The sequence below is a fragment of the Zootoca vivipara genome, chromosome 10 (genome assembly GCF_963506605.1).
Source record: "Zootoca vivipara chromosome 10, rZooViv1.1, whole genome shotgun sequence".
In the NCBI taxonomy this organism is placed as follows: Eukaryota; Metazoa; Chordata; class Lepidosauria; order Squamata; family Lacertidae; genus Zootoca; species Zootoca vivipara.
The window spans coordinates 32,056,174-32,070,998 of record NC_083285.1 but is presented as its reverse complement, the minus strand read 5'-3'; the positions used below and the strand labels follow the sequence as shown (position 1 = coordinate 32,070,998).

General features: G+C 41.3%; 1 protein-coding gene across 1 annotated transcript in view; it reads right to left on the bottom strand.

Moving 5' to 3' along the window:
* Nucleotides 1-14,825, bottom strand: part of OTOGL (otogelin like) — a 90,647-nt gene that overhangs the window by 63,970 nt on the left and 11,852 nt on the right. The window contains exons 9-20 of the mRNA XM_060279428.1: nucleotides 13,521-13,648; nucleotides 12,621-12,727; nucleotides 10,773-10,879; nucleotides 9,914-10,039; nucleotides 8,229-8,337; nucleotides 7,984-8,030; nucleotides 7,333-7,478; nucleotides 6,151-6,277; nucleotides 4,885-5,062; nucleotides 3,885-4,009; nucleotides 2,653-2,862; nucleotides 669-834 (exon numbers count right to left, since the gene is read on the bottom strand). Coding sequence (XP_060135411.1) covers nucleotides 669-834; nucleotides 2,653-2,862; nucleotides 3,885-4,009; nucleotides 4,885-5,062; nucleotides 6,151-6,277; nucleotides 7,333-7,478; nucleotides 7,984-8,030; nucleotides 8,229-8,337; nucleotides 9,914-10,039; nucleotides 10,773-10,879; nucleotides 12,621-12,727; nucleotides 13,521-13,648 — 1,576 coding nt within the window. The remainder of the gene's footprint in view (nucleotides 1-668; nucleotides 835-2,652; nucleotides 2,863-3,884; nucleotides 4,010-4,884; nucleotides 5,063-6,150; nucleotides 6,278-7,332; nucleotides 7,479-7,983; nucleotides 8,031-8,228; nucleotides 8,338-9,913; nucleotides 10,040-10,772; nucleotides 10,880-12,620; nucleotides 12,728-13,520; nucleotides 13,649-14,825) is intronic.

Sequence of the window (14,825 nt, the reverse complement as noted above, 5' to 3'; positions counted from 1 at the left end):
TTCAACTATAGGAAGGTGTCTTTAGAGCAGACATGACTGACCCTGTGATTAGACAACATGAAATGTCCCAACTCTCAGGGGAAAGATTTCAGTGTACCATGAAAAGGTAGCAACCTGTCGCTCATTTGATTATACTTTTACCACGCTTAGAGAAAGGTGCTTTGGTTTTCTGCCAAAATACCTTGAACCTTCTGTGTGTGTACACACCATTCATTTAAAGCACATTCTATTCCCCACCCCCACCCCCACCCCCGCTTAAGAATCCTGGGAACTGTAGCTCTATAGGGGATAAATTTCAGATAAAGCTCAAGATTATTTGCTGGTGGAGAATATGCTTTAAATGTATGGTGTATTAGGAACCAGAATGCAGAATAGCGTAGATTTTGGCCCTCAGCAAGTATTAAGGGATAAGTTTTGTTCATGCTCAGAACCTGGCTGAGCAAGGAATTTGAGGGAGCAATATTCTTCCAGGTTACTGTTGCTATTAGTTGCAGGGATGGGATTTGCCTGTCATCCACATACATCAGTCAATCTATGATAAGAAGATGAGGAGGTCCGTCCATTTCAATTCTATTGGCACAATAATTAGGGAAAATATTCTAAAGGCTAGAACTAGGGTGTGTTTGCTTCTTTTAAAAATGCAATTAAATAAATTTAAGATGGCTTACTTTGGCACACAAAAGTTGATAGATTCTTCAAAATATTTTCCATCCGGGCAATTACATCCTTCAGCACAATCATGATCGCAGGCATCCAAAAATGAGAGGGAGGAACAGGAATGCTCGCAGAAAGAGGAGCACGGGTGGTACAGCGTGCCACTTCTGCACAATAACGCTACAAATAAACAACATATTGTTCGAATGTCAGGCCCAGACATCAAGATGCACTGCTACACTTTAACAAAACCCACTTTCTCTTTAGCATTATTTATTAGGTTTTTATCTGACCCTTCCTTCCAAAAGACAGAAACAAAACAATAAAAGCAATAAAATTTAAACCTTAAACACACAAATAACCAAATGAATATCCACAAAACTAATAATGTCAAAGCTGCTGATAATGTATTTCTGTTCCCAAATGCCTAGGTGAACAGGACTGTTTTTTAATTCCTCTAAACATTAATATGGAGTGGCTGTCTCAGGTGGCACTGCTCTGTGGTGGTTCCAGTCCTACTTGGGTGCTTGTATTCAGAAGGTGGTGCCTGGAGAGCGGAACCTTCAGTTGGGGGTTCTGCATGGTTCGATTTTATTCCTCATATTGTTTAACATCTACACCAGGCATAGACAAACTCGGCCCTCCAGATGTTTTCAGACGACAGTTCCCATCATCCCTGACCTGTTAGCTAGGGATGATGGGAGTTGTAGTCCCAAAACATCTGGAGGACTGAGTTTGCCTATGCCTGATCTACACGAAACCATTGAATGCAGTTATCCAGAATTTTGGAGTATGTTTGTCAGCGATGTGCTGATGACATACTGCTCCGATACTCCTTTAAACCTGCAGGTGTGGCAGTGGACTGAGGCTAGATTGATGTATTGCCTGCACTGGATGAGAGCCAATAACTTGAAGTTTAATCCAGACAAGAGGTGCTGTTAAGTGGGTTGTTCTCTAGACTGGATTGATGGGATGTGGCCTGCTCTGGATGAGGTTACATTCCCCCTGAAGGAGCAGGTACATAGCTTGGAGTACTTCTGGGTCCATTACTGTCATTTGAGCCTCAGGAGGCCTCACTGGTGTAGACTGCCTTCAACTGGTGGCTACACCTCTATCTGGACAGGAGTAGCATGACGTCTATGCTCTGGTAACCTGCATTTGAAGACAGTTTGGAAACTGCAGCTAGTGCAGAATTTAGCAACCAGGTTGCTCACCAGGACAAGGTGGTCTGAGCACACAACACCAATCCTTGCCTGACAGCCCTGCCTACCAATTAGTTTCTGGGCTCAATTCAAAGTGCTGGGTTTGACCTATAAAGCCTTGTGTGGCTCAGGACCCTGATACATCAATGACTACCTCCCCTTACCTTAACTGGCCCAAACACTGCAGTTGTCATCTGTTGCCAATGCTGTATATTTATTTCCAACTATATATTATGGTCAGGGTTAATTGGCTGATAGTAAGATTCTAAATTTCAGGTGAAGATGATAGAAGAGCATTTCAAACTTGCATGTAGGTTTCTTCCTTCTAAACCAGGCATCCCCAAACTGCGGCCCTCCATATGTTTTGGGCCTACAACTCCCATGATCCCTAACTAACAGGACCAGTGGTTGGGGAAGATGGGAATTGTAGTCCAAAACATCTGGAGGGCCGAAGTTTGGGGATGCCTGTTCTAAACATATAGGTGCATCTGGCTGGTTTTGTGATGTGTTAAATCACTTGCTTCTTAGCAAACTGAGAAAGGCTGGTAAATTCTCAGTGACCCCCCAGGACCAGGCTAGTACCTGTTCCATCTTACCGGCTTAATCAAGGAGCAGAGGAATTCAGACATTAAAGAACAGGCCAGATCTGCTTAATGTTCAGTATTGGGTTACTAATCCAAGCAGATTTGGAAATAAGCAGTCTGAGGGGGTTTTGTTTTCGTTTTTTGAAGCATGCGTGTATCCTAGTAATGCTTCGATTTTAAAAATAATAATAATTCATAGTTCAGTGACTCACCACAGTATGAGACATGAGATCTGAAGTCAATAGTAACTCCATGCTTGCTGCATAGGTAAGTATAGTGTGCAAGAGCACTGCACAAACAGCTGCTCCCACATTTGCAAGCATCAAAGCGGCACCGCTGGTAGTATAATCCTGGGCTGATGTAGACGTGACATGGAGCAAAGAGTTCTTGATTGAGGAGATCACACTGGGATGCATACCCAACTAAGGGAAAGCAACATTTGGCTTATAGCAGTACTCATACTATTTAAAGCACTCAGTGAAAAGTAAGTAGCCAAGACTGATAACACTACACCAGGCATCCCCTAACTGCGGCCCTCCATATGTTTTGGCCTACAACTCCCATGATCCCTAGCTAACAAGACCAGTGGTCTGGGAAGATGGGAATTGTAGTCCAAAACATCTGGAGGGCCGAAGTTTGGGGATGCCTGCACTACACCAAAACTACGGACTGGCCAAAACATCAGAGCCGTCTTTCCCATTGGTGTTAGTGGTTCGTGGTGCCCTGGCGAGTGGGGGAGCTGCATGGTTTTGCCAGCAATCTCCCCTTTCCCTGCACGTCTGCCATCTGCGCCCCGCCAACTATATGGCTGGCGGGCGTGCAGCTTCCTTCCCAAGCCTCCGCAGGAGAGAGCGATTCCCGCAGAGGCTTAGGATGGAAGCTAGCCTCTGCATCTGCTAAAGATGGCCCTGCTCCTGGTCAATGTCCTCCTCCTGCTTCCTGGCGAAAGGCAGCGTGCAGCCTTCCCGGGCTGCCTTCTCAGGCACCCTGACACCGGAGAACACCGAAGCACGTTTTCCTGCTTGATCGCCGCCACCACGCCAGGGATCAGGGCAGTGGGGGAGGCAGAGAACATTTTCTACCGTCCCCTCCCTTGTTCTGGAGTTGCCATGGGGGGCGCCGGAGGGATCTTTGCACCACAGCACCAGCCCGGCAAAACATAATGCGTGCAAATATACATGCACAGTCCTCATCCTACTGACCTTAATTAGCACCATCCCAGGAAGTTAGGTGTATATGCTAGCCACTGAAATCAATGGGGTTTAAACAAACAAGAGAGAGATTTGCCTTTACCAGAAGGATTGTTCTGAATCTAAATGGCAGATTCAAGAAACAGCCCAAAATCATCTGTAGGAGACAATAAAGTTCAGACACAGGAAATGTACTGGGATCTAAGAACGGTATTATGATAAATCTACATCAAAACCCCAAAGTAAAAGTGCACCATTTTGTTGGTTAATGTTACAAGGATTAACCACAGGGATGTTGACGGGCACATGGCATGCTGATGAAACCTTCCATGCGTTGGCATGGAGCTGCGGAGTCCCTTCGATCATTCCTGCTGGAGATCTGAGAAGGAAAATGAGAGTGATTAGGCAGAAGAACCAGACAGGCCAAGAGAAAATGCCTGACACTGGGAATAATCTATTTTCCCCGACAACGCCTAGGGTAGAGGTAGGCAAATGGATGCCCTCCAGATGTGGAACTCCCATCAGCTCCAGCCAGCATGTCTGCTGGGCAGGAATGATGGGAGGCATGCACAAGTGGAAGAGTGTGAGCATAGAAGATGCTCACATGTCTGGAAACTTAATATGGGGCTCTTTTTTCCTCACTGAAGTAACATTTGACCATTGGCTACTTGTAGTCTTCTGAGAACAGTTCAAGCTGCTAGGTTTGCCTTTTAAACTATTTGACAGCTACTTAAACAGGCTTATACATTTTGCCTTTTGCTCTGCTGTACTTTCAGGATTACCTGAGAGCAGTTCCTTGATGCTTGCTGGTCACCACGTGGCAAGAACTTATAACAAGGGTATACAGAATCATGTTGGGTGGCTTTTATAGAGTTATGTAATTCAGTAGATTACCCAAGCATAAACATGTATCCCAAAGAACTCTAGTGGCTGATCATTTGGGCTGAGTGAGTAGCTAAGCTTTACCTAATAAAGTGTAGTGCTATATATTCTATATGTTGGTTTATATTTTGTATATCTGGATTTAATACACAGTATCTGAAGAAGTGTGCATGCACACGAAAGCTCATACCAAAATAAAAACTTAGTTGGTCTTTAAGGTGCTACTGAAGGAATTTTTTTATTTTACTTCGACCCAGACCAACACGGCTACCTACCTGTAACCAGAACATTACTCAGGTTTTACATATGGGATGAATTTTGCTTATGGGCTAACTAAATGAATAATGAAGTAACAGTAGAAATCAAACTTACAGAAAATCATCTCTCAAGTTTCCATTATATGTTCCACATAGACCCAAAGTTCTCCTTTTCCAAGCAGCACTGAGTTGAATATACACTCTCTCGCCATCTTTAGCAAACTGAATTCTTAAACCAAATTTAGTTTTCAGTTGCACAAACAATGAAGACAGATTCCGCACTTCAACATACCCTACACGTAACAGAAGGTGGGATAATTCCCCAAACAACGTTAAATAATTGCCCAGAGGTACAAGACTGCATTCTTTTGTTAACACAACCTAACATAGTATCAAAACAGAGAGGTGTTATTTGTAACCTATATGGAAGAAACAGTAATTCCATCTTCATAATGTCAACTCTTATAAAAATGAAATTTTAAAATACAGAGTATTTTTTAATATACTCTGTCACTATTATTCCATTTAACTAAAAGCAAACAGGCAAACAAAAAGAACTGAAAAGATGACAACCTTCTCCAAACCCCTTTAGAGCCTTCTCAAGGTGGGAAATTGAGAGAGATTGGGTGACAAGTTATCCAGAAGGGCTTTGTGGTTTATTCAGCCTCAAGTGACAGGTACTTTAGATAGAATAGTCCCTTGCAGATATTTTGTATATACCATATACAAGAGTGAAAGAAGCCTAAAATACTTCCAGAGAGGAGCCTCCTGACAAGGTGCCCAAAGCATGATATATCAATTAACCGTGACAAGAGAAGCCTATAAAACGTGCTTCGTTTCGTATATATTCTGTTTCACATACAGAACCTGAGGGATGTGGGCCAACTACCTAATTCGGTTCACATGATGAGTGAAATGTGTATGCTAATCATTCAAGGCTGAAAGCATAATATATCAATTAACTGTAACAAGATCAGGCTTAGGGCTATAAAACTTGCTTCGTTTCATGCGTTTTTGCTTTCACATATAGAATTCCGGAGATGTGGGCCAACTAGTTAATTCAAGTCACATGATGAATGAAGTCTTGTATACTAATCTATCAATGCCTTCAGTTATTTAATTTGGACGATTCCTCAGTTCCCAGACTGAAGAAGAGTTTTCTGCAGCTGGAAACCCTGATTCATATCAACTGATAGCAGTTCATTTTAAAAAAAACAAAAAACAAAACCACACCATTACTTAACTCATCTTTGTGCCAGGCATGAGAAAACACACACAGAGAGACATTAATGTAAAAATGTGTGTATTTTCATTGAAGCAGACTGGCTAGAAAAGGAACAATAAGAACTTTAATAGAAGGGTATTGTAATAAATGTCTTACCATTTAGGTTCAAACCCTGATTGGAAGAGCTATACTGAACTTCACCTCCTCGGTTCAGAGTCACTTGCTTGTTGAAGTCATCTTCAAGAACTAGGGTTATAGACTGAATGCAGACGTGATCAAGGTTCTGAATGGGCCCAGGAAGGCAGGGCAACGGGGAGCACAAGGAAAGGAAAAATATAGTCAAGTATTTCCTAAATTGCATTCCATTCATTCCATTCCATTTTGAGCAACATTCCATTTTTATTAGGCCTTCCTCCAAGGAAGAGGGCAATGTTCTTTTTCGCCCCCTGCCCATTTCATCTTCCCAACAACCCTGAAAGTAACTTAAACTGAGAGGTAGTAACCGACCCAAGGACACCTAGTGAGCAGGAATTTCAACCCTAGTCTCCCCATCTAACATTCTATCCACTACACCAGGCCTAGAGGAAAAAGCTGTAATATACCATTAAAAAAAACTTCAGAGATAATAAATGAAGGAAATTTCCTTTTACTCGTGGAATGCAGCAGCACCCTCTAGAGTTTCCTTGTACTACAACTCCCATCAATGACCATTGGCCATACTGGCTGGGGCTGATGGGAGTCATGTTGGAGGGTGTCATGTTGGCTAACCTTGAGCTACACATATTAAACTCAAAGAATGGTTTCATACATAAGAGGAAGAGGTTAATGCTGAAGTATTCTGGATTTAACTAGCCAGCAGCTGAAATGCCCTATCGTTAATATTTTAATATTCTGTGAGCTCTCAGATTTATTGTTTTCCCCCACCCCACCCCACCCCACCAAAACACAAGAGAGCTTATAAAATATCAAATAAATATCTCAGTCCATTTCAAAATGCCTCTTATCTGGCTGGCAGTATATCAAACCTGTTCAGCCCTGTCACCAAGAGCATTTATCTGCCTAAGACACCTGCTCAGACTGTAACCAAATATGTAGATGCTTGTGTAATCATGCGTGAATGAAAAGCTCTGTAGACTTAATCTCAGTCAAAGGCGCAATTGGGTTTGCAAAAAGGCAATACTTACAACTGAAAGGGAATCCAGGTTATGATCAGGTAGACACTCAATATTAAGAAAAAAGAAGGATTTATTATTGCTAATCCTATTAATTAATTAATTGGCTCCAATGGTGTAGGTATTTATTTATCAGCATGAAATTATATTTTAAGCATGACCTTACCTGACCACATGGAGTTTTCTGTACAGTAATTGTGAATTTGTCTTTCCCAGTGCCCTTCACCAGAATGTACTGACAAATCCCAAGGAAGGTATAATGGCGACCATCAAAAGTTGTGAAATGGGAATCACCAATGATTGAACATTCAGCTTAAGGCAAGAACAGTTAAATATTTAGTTGGATATCGCTCACTGAATTTGATGGAACTCAGTTCTGAGTAGATGTATAAGATTTCACTGTTAGTGGTTAGAAGTTTACAATATATTTTGTATTGGTTAGATTTCAACTGATATATCACTTTGAGTATTTTTACTTATTAAGATAAAAAGGTAAAGGTAAAGGACCCCTGACAGTTAAGTCCAGTCGTGAACGACTCTGGGGTTGCAGTGCTCATCTCGCTTTTCTGGCTGAGGGAGCTGACGTTTGTCCACAGACAGCTTCTGGGTCATGTGGCCAGCATGACTAAGCCGCTTCTGGTGAACCAGAGCAACGCACAGAAACGCTGTTTACCTTCCCGCCTATTTATCTACTTGCACTTTGATGTGCTTTCAAACTGCTAGGTTAGCAGGAACTTATTAAGATACCAACATTTAAATATATTAATAAAAAGTAAATGAAAACTATCTTACAAAAACGGAGAAAAAAATAAATTACCTGGACAATCATGTTCAGTGCAGTTCCAAATTCCACCAATACAAATACTAAAACAAAGTACAGTAGGCAATGTGTTAACAAAATAGAATGTTAGGAGAAAACATCGTAACCCTTTCGATATTTACTGCATAAATGCAACTATAAAAACTCCCACAATAATAGCACAACAAGGCAAATGCTTTAAAGTCAGGTAATTAAAGGTATTCAGACACAAGACAGAGATAACAGAAGTAATGTCTACATACCAATTACTACATTCTTGCTCAATTTTTGAGCCAACAGGAAATGCTGTCCCGTGATAAACACATGGGCAATCAGAGAGGGAAATACAAGTTCCATTGTCCATTATGAGACCTAAGGTTATAGAAAAAAATACCATTTATGTTATCACAATAAACAGATTGTGTGTGTCTGTGTGTGTGTGTGTGTGTGTGTGTGTGTTGTTGTTGTTGTTGTTGTTGTGTGTATCCTGTCATTCACTATGTAGCAAAGAAGTTCATCAAGTGAAGTTTAAGGAGGGGTGTTGATCTTAGAATTTTGAAGTGTCAGGCATAGCTCTAGTGGCTTTAGCCCAAACGTAGCAGAGTTTTCCTGCACAGCGCAGAAGCTAGTTGAGGTGGAAGTGACTAGTCGGCTAGACGCAGAATAACTATTTACAGGATTTATTAAAAGAAAATAAAAGCAGCAGAGTTTCTGCATACAAAGCAAAGCAAAATAAATCCTTACTCTTTCTCTCTCCAACCATATACACAGCACTTCTACTCCTAACACCTAACAAAAACCAACTGTGCTAGCATTCCTAGATAACAGAGTTCAGTGCTGGTCACCAATCAGAGAGAGTAGTTTCCAGGTCAGGCAGACCTTGGCTTTCTGCCAAGAGTAAATTGACACTGCCTTGAGTTAATTGTGTGAAGCCAGAATCTGTAAGTTTCCCATGAGAACCAATTAACCAATTAACAGAAACTGAACAGTTGATAAGGCCTTCTCTGGACTTGGACAGTTTAAAACCATGTTTTCTCAACCATGGTTAGGATGCAACAGAGTTTGATACTAAATGAAGCATTAATACTCAACTGTGGTTAAGGAATATATCAGCACTGCCATTCCATGCTTAATCACTGCTGAGGCTGATGACAGCGTGAACACTGAGAGTATGGTTTGGGGGATTTTGTTGCTGTTGTTGATATTAATTTTTCTGTATCCCTATTTTTAGATTTTATGATTTATGTGGAAATTGTTCGATTTGGTTATATGCTTTTTGGTTTTATTGTTTATGACCACTTTGGTTATGTTTGTGATTATGTAACAATGGAAAGGCGGCATACCGGTACAAATAAAATGATGATGGGGGTGATAAGTAGTAATGGTAGTAAATAGAGAAAGAAGTTCATAACCTGTCAGTTTATTCCCTATCCATTAACCAGGATTAAGAGACTGCCATGATATATCTGCACCAATTCACAGCGTATATACATGTCTAGACTAGACTATGGCCTAAAACTGGGAACTTCTGTACAGACAACAAAACCATCCTATTAAGAGACAACAAATACTGCTGTGACCAATACTTACAACTCTCAAATAGCATTCCTTACTTGTATATCTATATCTGCCATTTACATGTTTGGTGAGCCTTCATACTGACCCAGAGTTGTAAAGTATTCAATACCTTTTTAAAACAATATACAAAACAGTATATTGCAAGAGTTGGGAAGAAAAAAAGATATATAGAAATGAAATAGAAACACACATACACTTTCCCGAGGTTTTGACTATCTTTACACAGAACTCTACAGGTTCTTCTGCACATGCAACCCAGGAACTTCAGAAGATGCAGGTCAAAAGGAGTGTCCCCATTAAAACACACGTCTGTTGTGAGCCGAGAGGTTTTAACATTCAAATAAAGTAATTGAAAAAGTAGATTGCTTACCATCAGGACAGTAGCATCCATCTAAGCAATGAAGATTACTGCCAAGACAATCTTTCTCAAAAGTGCAGGTTGGGGGACAACAGCTAATACAATCCCGATGGATGAAACTATCTTCACACTTATCAGCTAAAATACAAGAAGTTCAAAACATTGCTTTGATCCTGGTCATTGCATATAGATAAGGAGACATATTGCACAAACACAATAAATTAATGATCTTATGTTAGTTGTGTTCATCGGCTTCAGTGGGTCTACCTTGAGACTAGCATTGAATACCACCCACAAAGTATTGTTCTACAGCGTATTAATAGTACTGTAACTAATTACTAGTATCCTAAATTTAGCATATGTTTCAAGTAAAAAAAATCTTAAAACCAAATTTAATAGACACATTCATAGGAATCTGGAGTTGTAGACATATAGGAACTAGGAGTGTGTGTGTGTGTGTGTGTGTGAGAGAGAGAGAGAGAGAGAGAGAGAGAGAGAGAGAGAGAGAGAGAGAGAGAGAGAGAGAGAGAGAATGTAAATAACCCTGAAATCTAGTATGAAAAATGGTGGTACATAAATATTTTACATAAATATTTATATGAATGTAATGCAGAGTACACATCTGCTTTGACAAGATATTGAAACATCTCTATTACCCTGGCCAAGTAGTCAAAATCCAAAAATATGAAAGCAATTTTTCTTGTTTCCACTCTGAATGGCTGCAATGTGCCATCTATACCATTAGGTTGCTGCAATGGAAATGACTCAGTGGTATTAGGTTGGTCCAACAAACACCTTTAACCCTGATTGACACACTGAAGCTATTGTTTGGCTGACCTAGTATTAAAGTACTAATCTTCACCAAACTTACTACATGCTGGAAAATCATCCCTCCAGTCTCGCACTGGGTAGCCTGCATGTGAACATGATCGAGCATACTCTGTCACCGCTCGGCAGTAAGTTTCATCATCGTCCTCTCTGAAAATACAAAAATGAACCCTTACTGATTAAATCTGTAATCTTTAAACTATATCTGTAGGATTATTGTAACTTCATAAGAAAATTGATATAATACAAGCTAGGATTCAGTTTTCAGCAATAACCCCTTCCTACTACAGCCCCCTTATACCACAAGCGGGGTGGGGGATGGGGTCCCTCAATCCTCAGGAGTATATTTTCAGGACTCTTAAGGGGGTGCATAGGTGGCAAAACCCTGCTCTGTGAACACAGGCCCATTATGTTCACAAAACAGAAAACAGAAGTTGGAATCCGTGCCAAAGACACTGAAATGAAAATGAAATCTACCTTTCAGCAGATGTTCCAGCTTCTAGTAGTTTTATGTTTAATATAATGATGTATCACATCGTATGCGTGCTGGTGGTTTGAAATCCCTTATTATAAAGCCACCATGTCAAACGCCATTATGCTGTTTTCTTTCCCTCACTCTCCTCACCTTACCACAGATAATCCAATTAAATGAATACATGCCTTGGCATAGATAAACTGTCATTCTACAAACTGCTTCCTGCAGCCCGCCACAGAGCAACTTTCGCAAATAGCCCAAGCCTAGTTAATGAACCCACCCACCCCGCCACCTCCAAAAAATAAAATAAAATAATCTGAAAGTTTTCTGTACTTGTACCATCCTTAGTTTTCACAAATGTTCATTGGGAAAAATAAGTAATGATACCGGTGAAGAGGTGCCATAAAGGGTTGCTGGGCCTGGGCATAGAAACAAGCTTTATGGGCTTGATAGTGTTCATCTCATACAAGAATTGAGCGTTAGAAATGCCCAAGCTAAAATCTAACATAAAATCCTTTGGCAAGCTGGGGAAATGGGGCACCTCTACATACTGCATTGCTTTGTGTTTAAGGAGCTGCCCACAGAAAATTTTTCTACAGTTTCTGCAGTCACCTAGCCATACCTGCCAAGTCTGTCGCGGAGAAATCCGGGATCGGCAGCTGCACAACACCCTAAGTTGCGTAGACGCAACTTCCGGTGTCGCTTTGCCCATCTATGGGCACCAAAAATGGCTGGCACTAGCGCCGGAAGTCGCATCTAAATATGTCCGGAAGTGTGTAGACGCAACTTCCGGTGTCGCTTTGCCCATCGATGGGCACCAAAAATGGCCGGCGCCGGAAGTCGCGTCTACGTATGTCCGGAAGTACATAGATGTGACTTCCAGTGCCGGCGCTGGCCATTTTCTGGTGCTCATAGATGGGCAAATTGGCACCAGAAAAATGGCCGCCGACAGGAGCCAAAATAAGGCAGATTAACGAGAGAGGAGGTGAAACGGGGACCGCCGGGAAACGGTAAGGAAAAACGGGGGTTTCCTGGGAAATACGGGGTACTTGGCAGCTATGCCCCTAGCAAAGCAGCAGAGATGTTTCTCTGCAGCTCTGCAGGGGGCTACTGTGAAGAGCTGTCCCTGAGAAAATGAAGTGTATCTGGATTGGCTGACAATGAATTGAGCTACAGACAGTTTCCAGGTAAATGTCAGCTCATTTCCTAGCTAAACTAATGGGAGATATTGGGGCAGGGAGTCTGCCTACCTCTAATTGTAGTTGACTTTGGCATTTTGAACTGTTCCAGGTACGTACTTTAAAATAGAGAAAATCACTTACAAGGCAAAAAACAATAATGGTGAAAATGCAATACACCACCCAATTGGGGACAATAAAAAAAAGAAACAGGGGAAAATGCTTTTACTCTGCTTACCTACAAAGGTCATTCATACAGCTGGAAATATAGGGGTAAGGATCTATGCTTTGGTGGCAGCTGAGAAAAGGGAACTGCAAGAGTATTTGGCACTTGAAGTATATGTTCTGTGCAAAAAAAGAATATAGTTGATTATTAATTCATGTATGTTTCATAAAACAAGCATAAGCTTCCACCCCCATCCCAAGGTCACTTTTTAAATGTCCTAATAACTCTCCCTGAGACCCATACAATTTCTGCCACAACACCTGTTATCCTACATTGTATTTCTAATGTTTGCCCCTTCCCAACCGTGTTGAATTGGCAAAATATCTCCCAGATTAATTGATAAAGAAAGAGAGAACATTCCCCTGAGGAACTCTTCATTCTTTAAGTAACTATGAAAATTAAATCATAGTTTAATTTGGCAATAAAATGAACAATAGTCTATGCAGCGTCTGCACTCGCAGGAGAGCCATGCCAAATGTATAGCTCTTCTAACTTCCTCACATTTCTTCAAAATCAAAAAAGAATTAAGGATTGTCCCACACTGAACTGCTGATAATCAGATTAAACTTCTTGACCCAACCTCCTTACCAGTATCCATGGGCTGTATCCAGTGAACTCATCCCATTAGCATAAGGACTTCCACTATGCAACAGGACTTCTCTCTTGTGACCCCTCCACAAATCAGTATTGGAGTTTCCCCTACCCCTAAACATATATGGAAGCAAGCCTCCACTTCCCACTCACAGAGTCTCCTAACCCTCCTGAGAAGCTTTCAAGGGGCTGCAGGAGCATCAGAGAATGGCAAATGTCTCTTCTATGAGATTTCTTCTATTCAATGCTCTCAGAACCAAAGCGCAGAAAAACAAATTCCCTAGAGGCCACTATATAAAAACAGAAATCTAGTCAGTTTACCTCATAAGATTCTGTGTCAATGTAGCATGGACTAGGAAAATCAGAGGCAGTAGCTACACAAGCTGCATCATCTGGAGTTTGCACAGACCAACTGTTAGCAAATTTAGCAATATCCTCCTTATAGTCACCTATTAAACAACACAATTTCCCACAAGAGTAAATCACATATGGCTAGCATAGCGTGAATGCATATACTGTAGATAGCATTAAAATAGTCATTAATTTATGCATATAAATATAAATATGTCATGGGAATGATTGCAATTTCCAGACATCATGTGCATGTCCAGAAGCACCCTTGACCTGAGCACATTAAACCTTAAACCTTTGCAACATATCTCACACGACAATGCATTTGTGGCATACTGGTGGCTTCGAAAGACAACAACCACATGGGGTTGTATCCACAGAGTAGACTCATTGAAATGATTGGAGGCGACTAACTTAGGTCCATTATTTTCACTTGGTCTACTCCTAAGAAGAGCCTACTTGATCTGGCAAATGGCCCCTCTAGCTTAGTATCCTATTCTCATAGTGTCCAATCAGATGTGTGTAGGAAACCCACAAGCAAGTTCCAGGCACAAGACCATGGTTAACAGTAACTGTCCCCAACTGTGGAGGCAGAACATAGCCAATGTGGCCAGTAGCCATAGGTAGCCTTATCCTTCAGGATAATTCTCTTTAAAAGTCATCCAAGTTGGTAGTCATCACTGCCTCCACTACTCTGAGTATAACTCAGTTGGCTTCTCAGTTGGCTTCTGTCATTATATCTACTTTGCTCTGAATTATGGATACACTGTAGAGCTGATATGAGAGCATCTTGTTATCACTTGGCAAAGCATCAATGGCTCCCAGCTGAGAGACACCCAGCATGAATCTCATGTCTGCAATAAACTTACTAGATGACCTTATGCAAGTCATTCTCTCAACATCGGCCCCCTATGTCGTAATACAAGGCTAACACCACTGACCTTCCTTACAAGGTTAGTCATACCTCGGGTTATGACCACCTCGGGTTACGAACAACTTGGGTTACAAACTCCGCAAACCCGGAAGTATTTTTGCTGCGAGCGCTTCTGCGCAGTTTGCACATGCGCAAAGCGCGAAAATCGCAAAAACCGTGCTTTGCGCATGAGCAAACTGGCGCTTCGGGTTACGACCATTTCGGGTTATGAACGGCGTCCCGGAACAGATCGTGTTCGTAACCCGAGGTACCACTGTATTGTAAGGGTTGCAGCAAGAAAAAAATGATATTGTGTACTTTGAACATGCATAAGCATTATATAAATCTATTGACATTTTGGC